This window comes from Euprymna scolopes, chromosome 19 (assembly GCF_053919585.1).
Source record: "Euprymna scolopes isolate OS-2025 chromosome 19, ASM5391958v1, whole genome shotgun sequence".
Classification (NCBI taxonomy): Eukaryota; Metazoa; Mollusca; class Cephalopoda; order Sepiida; family Sepiolidae; genus Euprymna; species Euprymna scolopes.
The window spans coordinates 75,672,748-75,678,747 of NC_136500.1; the positions used below are offsets into that span (position 1 = coordinate 75,672,748).

The following is a 6,000-nucleotide window of genomic DNA, read 5'->3' on the forward strand; positions in this document are numbered from 1 at the left end:
AAGAAATTTCTTACAAACCATTCTTAATATGAGGAGGGAAGAGGTCTACGCATTCTCATTAAATCGCTTGAAATAATATTCTATAAATAAACCTACTTAATAAATTTACGTAATTTTCTGTGTACGATATTTTCTTTTTTTTTTTTTTCTTTTTTTTTTTTACACGGTGATCACCACTTATCAAGGCCCGGAAGCCAATCAGGGATAAGGGTTATTGCAAGTACAGTACGTTAGTGTGGAGATTTAATGAAGTGTTTACTTAAGGGGGCGGTTCATTAGGAATTTGTTAATGTTGGACTTGAAGACATCCAAGTTGTAGTCAGGTGGGAAGCAGGCAGACGGAACAGAGTTCCACAGGCATGCAGTTCTAAGAAAGAAGCTTTGTTCATGGAATCCACATTTTGATTTAGGCACAGATAAAGAGTGGGGGAAATTTTTCACAGTGGATTCAGCTAGACGGGTGTTTTTCGTGAAAAATTGGCGAGGGGGGACCAGAGATTGGAGTTTAGACGAGCACCTGCCATGGGCATAACAATAAAACAAGGATAGGCTCGCAATGTCTCTTCTGTGGGAGAGAGGTTGCAGGGTAGAGAAAAGGGTATCCCCCACTAAGCCACGAAGTCTATTTTGTACTCTGTCAAGGCAGGATAGGCTGTTTTTAGCAGCTCCTGCCCAGATATGGCAGCAGTATTCCATCCTTGGACGTACTTGACTTTTATATATATATATATATATATATATATATATATATATATATATATATATCACGGGTACGGGGTACGTACACCAGAGTTTTCTTTATCTTTGTTTTTTCCCCGGGGTGGATGGATAAAGTTGCTAGATAAGCAACTTTTTTTTTTTTTTTTTGCATGAATTTGATTCTTAAAACCGAAATAATTTCTCGTATTTTAAATCCACGACAAGCATGATTATCTCCCTTGATATTTCAATTTCTCAAACCAAAGAAAAACAAACGCTTTATTGAAATGCCAGTTCTTTTAATACAAGAGCGCGTTCAAAAATCCTCTTTTACCATGGTTTAGAATTTTCACTCAAGCCTTAAAACAAAGGGTTGCTATAGTAAATAAGTCGGTCGATTTGTCATCGGCAGTCAGTGTCCGGTGGACGCACGCAACGTATATGTTTGTTTTGTTGCTAGTCGTTTCGTTTGTTGGCACCAAAAGCACTCGGCATGTATGTCCACCAGGATCGTCCTTTCGTGTTTGGCTAGGTGTTTGTTTTTCTCGGCATGGTCAAATCTTTGTTATCTTTTCCACCATCATCATCATAAATTAAATTAAACGCGTAAAATATTGGCGAAACGACGTGATATTTACTTTACAATTGTGCGAAACTAGAAATTAATTTTAAAGCTTAACTGTCGGTACTTGTGCAGAGAAGGTACCGTGCTGAAATAATATTTAGAAATCCATTCTTTAAGAAGTTGAACATGAGAGGAAGGTGTTTAGGGGTTTGTATTACTGTACACATAGATTCGAAAAAGTTGTCAAAAAACAAATATATAACAAATAAATGTTATCAAAGGCAAGATAAGTTACTTTTCTACCAAACTGGATATATTTTTCGTGTTTTTATTCAATGTAACATGTTTATTCAGCTCGAAAAGCATACAGTGTTTACCGATGTATTGGAGCATTCAAGATGGCGTCTGATTCTTTCTTTAACACGGTAAGTTTGGGAAAAGGTGTTATAAATAAAAAACCGAATAAAATACTGTTAAAAACTCGCTCAATATATGTTACCCTGACATAGGTTGACATATATTCGGCGAGTTTTTAATAGTATTTTGTATAATTTATTATTTATAACACCTTTTCCCAAACTTACGGTGTTAAAGAGGGCGTGAGACGCCATCTTGAATTTTCGAATACATCGGTAAACACTGTATGTTTTTCGAGCTGAATAAACATGTTACATTGAATAAAAACATGAAAAATATATCCAGTTTGGCAGAAAAGTAACTTATCTTGCCTTTGATAACATTTATTTGTTATATATTTGTTTTTTTTGACAACTTTTTCTAATCTATGTGTACAGTAATACAAACCCCGGATAACGTTTAAATTCAAAGGTCAAGCATTATGGTTCATTTATGTTTTTGCTCTAAAAACAAAGAGAAATCTTAGTTTCGAACGCGCCCCTGTCGTATTAAAGAATCAAAAATTCTTAAATTTCCGAAAGAAATCAAGAGTGAAAAAAAAAGTGCATGAAAAATACTTACTACTCCTCTTGTCAGTGGCATGTTCAGCCTGTGTATCGCTTTCAGCCACTGGATCCGTCTCGTTTGATCGCCTGATTTTGTAACCTGAGGAATGTTACAGAACCGAAACGGTTCGCGACAAGGACACTGTCTGTGAGTTAAACCTTTGTGAATGAAGCAATAATCATCTCTCCAACGACCCAACTTTCGTTGGTTATTAGAGCAATTGTAGACAGCGCAGTTTCGACCGCCACCTTTTTTGTATGGCATGATTGATTATTGTTATATTTGAAATAATAATAGTTATTATTATTATTATTATTATTATTATTGATATCTATTAGTTTTTAATTATTATTTTACTTTGCACGACTATGAAATCCAAAACAAAAAGACGAAAAACCTAAATATTTCCGTTTTTAGGAGAATCAAACTACAAATATTATTTCAGCCGCTGAACGGCTGACATTTTTACGAATTCCTTTAAAGCAAGGGAGATAACTTTTACATTACTGATATATAATGAATTGGTAGGTATACGTTTTTCTCCCCCACCCTACCCCAACAGTCTGAACGTCGTTTATCAATTTTAGTACTTTGTATTTAATCTTTTTTTTTTTTTTTTTTTTTGCTAATGAACGTAGAAAGCTAAAAGCCACTAGAGGATAAGGATTAATGATATAAATAGACTATCAGCTGAATGATAATATTATAAGAGGAATGAAAATGTTGAATGGAGTGAAAAAAATTGATTACTTTATGAAAACGAATTATAACTAGCATTTATTTAACATATTTGAAGACAACCATGTTGTAACCTGCAGAAAAGCAGTCCCGTGGTAATACAGGTAATATTTAAGAATACGGGGATATTTAGATTGTATAAAAACTCAAAATGAGTTGAGTTTTTAATGGAACAAACGTTGAGTTTTAATTTTCAGTCTTCTGACATTTTTCAAAATAATAAAAATTGTAAAACATGACGATATTTTGAATTTTTGGTATGCTATCATGCATGGCAAATATCTAGGTGCTTATTTAGAATTACACTTATGTAAAAAAACGAAAATACAGAAAAATATTTATAATGTACGTTAGGCACGGCCAAAACGGAAGGACGGAGTAAGTATTTTTTGACAGAGTCTCTCTGTGGATCTTGTTAAACTTTGTGACATATTTCCATTCTATGGAGGTCAGGTGCGAACGAACACCCCATAATTTTATTATACCATATTTGTTCAAACTGAAACATAATTATAAAAGTATACTTACGCAGATAGATATGAAAAGTCTTTATTAAAGTTTGTGCTTATTTCCATTCTATGGAGGCCAGTCGCGAACGCAAACCTCACAATTTTATTATACCATCCCTATTTAAGTTAAAACATACTTATCAAAGTATTCTTATGTACATCTATATCAAAAACACTTGTAAACGTTTTTTTTTTCATTTTTAAATATTTTATTTCCATACTTTGTGGACCAGGCACGTATGCAGACCGCACAATTTTAATGAATCATCATTATGCCAGATCAAACATACCCATTCCTGTGTCTCGATACATCTTCTATCATTATATGTGCTCAGTTTTCTATAATAGTCAACCATATAGGAGCCTATTCGTGACCAGACACACACACAGACGTTCAGCTTTATATTATAGATATGTATATATTAGACATTAAGAAGAGATTATAGATAGATATATATAAATACCTGTTCACATACACTTTTTCATGATAAAGCTAGAACCCAGAATTAGATGGAATCGAGCAATTGCATCGACAACGGACAACGCCAGACCCAAAGAAGGATTCAATGTACTGCATCTCATCAGTGACGTGCTCTGTGTTTGTAGATGTGATGTTTACCACCTGCATACCAGCAGTAACTATCTTAGTTGTATGGGACGCGTGACTTGTCTCATGGTAGAATGTAGAACTAGATAAAATATAAAAATTAAAATCGAGGCATAGCCAATAGATTGCGCCGTGGCTCATATGGTTAGGTCGTCAGTACTGCACACTTCATGTGTGCGACGACCTGGGTTCACGCCTATGTCAGAGCACGTCACTGATGAGATGCAGTAGATCAAAACCCACTTTGGGTCTGGCATTGTCCGTTGTCGATGCAATTGCTCGATTTCATCTAATTCTGGGTTCTAGCTTTATCATGAAAAAATGTATGTGAACGGGTATTTGTATATATCTCTATCTATCTATCTATATATATATATATATATATAAGTGAAAGTGTCTATCTGTCTGTCTGTGTACATTTCCCTACATAATAACTCCGTCAACTTTCAGTCTACAGACTCGAAATTTGATATACAGGGTAGTGAGATTTGGGAAAATCTTTGTAATCCGTTTTCGGACAGAAATTTGTCTGTTAAGGGGTCAAAATTTAATGATTTGACCTTTGAGAACTCTACCAAACTCCTCCGCCAATTTTGGTCTAAACACTTGAAATTCTTTACATCATCAACGTTCTGATCCCCATCTGGCATCAATTAAAATGAATGGCTCTCGTCTTGGGGAGGCCTCAAGTTTTGACAGGCTTCTGGGCTTGACCTTTACTCCTGATCTTAAATGGAATACGTACATCAAATCTGTTGCCAAGGCCGCTGGAAAAATGGTCGGATCCTTCTACTGATCCAGTAGATATCTCACTGCTGATGCAATTCTCTATCTATATAAGAGCCAGATACGTCCAAGGATGGAATACTGTTGCCACATATGGGCAGGAGCTGCTAGAAAAGACTTGTCCTGCCTTGATAGGGTTCAAAATAGACTTCGTGGCCTGTTGGGAGATGTCCTTTTCTCTTCGCTGCAACCTCTATCTCACAGAAGAGATGTTGCGAGTTTGTCTCTGCTTTATCGTTATTTTCATGGAAAGTGTTCGACTGAGCTTCAATCTATGGTCCCCCCTCGCCAAACTTTCACAAGAAACACTAGACTAGCTAAAAACATTATCAATAATTTTCCCCACTCTTTATCTATGCCTAAACCTAAACATAGATTCCATGATCAAAGCTTCTTTCTTAAAACTGCACGCCTGTGAAATTGTCTTCCGTTTTCCTGCTTTCCAGCTGTCTATAATATGGTTGTCTTCAAGTCCAACCTGAACAAGTTTCTGATGAGCCGTTCCACTTAAGTTAAGAAATTTACCGAACTTCCATTACTATTGATTACTATATTGTCCTTTTGACTACTATATTGTCCTTTTGACTACTCTACACTCTTTAACCCATATCCTTGAGTGGCCGATCGGCCTTGATAAGTGGTGACGCCTATGTATATAAAAAAAAAAAAGGTTCCTTGGACATGGATCTGACTTAATAACTTGATTTGAGCCTAAAATAATAAATGTTAAGTGTCATAATAGGGGTCAAAGTTTAAAAAATTTGAGCTAAAATATATATATGTATATATGTATGTTTGCATGTCTGCCTAAAACTTTCGACAGAGGCGACGGATTTTCACAAGATCAGTATCATTTTGAAGCTCGACCCTTCAGATGATAAATACCAAAAAATTGGCTAGAAACATTAATTTCTTCACCCTCAACTGAGCATTTTTCTACAGGGAGGGGTCTCTTTTTTCGCCGATATTTTCGAAAGTCATCCCCTCTTTTCGATTGTCTAGCCTTAATTTAAACCTACGTCATTTCCGGTTTGGCGATGGACATAACAGCAAAGACGTCACCTTTTTTTTTCACATTCTTTTCTTTCTTCGCAGTACGGGTTCGAGCCTGCCTGCCTACTACCACTTTTTTT

General features: G+C 35.6%; 1 protein-coding gene across 1 annotated transcript in view; it reads right to left on the bottom strand.

The window, feature by feature from the left end:
* LOC145239758 (uncharacterized) overlaps positions 1–2,544 on the bottom strand; it is a 340,227-nt gene extending 337,683 nt beyond the window's left edge. Inside the window, exon 1 of the mRNA XM_080103182.1 lies at positions 2,243–2,544. Coding sequence (XP_079959308.1) covers positions 2,243–2,491 — 249 coding nt within the window. The 5' untranslated portion in view covers positions 2,492–2,544. The remainder of the gene's footprint in view (positions 1–2,242) is intronic.
* Between the last annotated feature and the right edge of the window lie 3,456 nt (positions 2,545–6,000).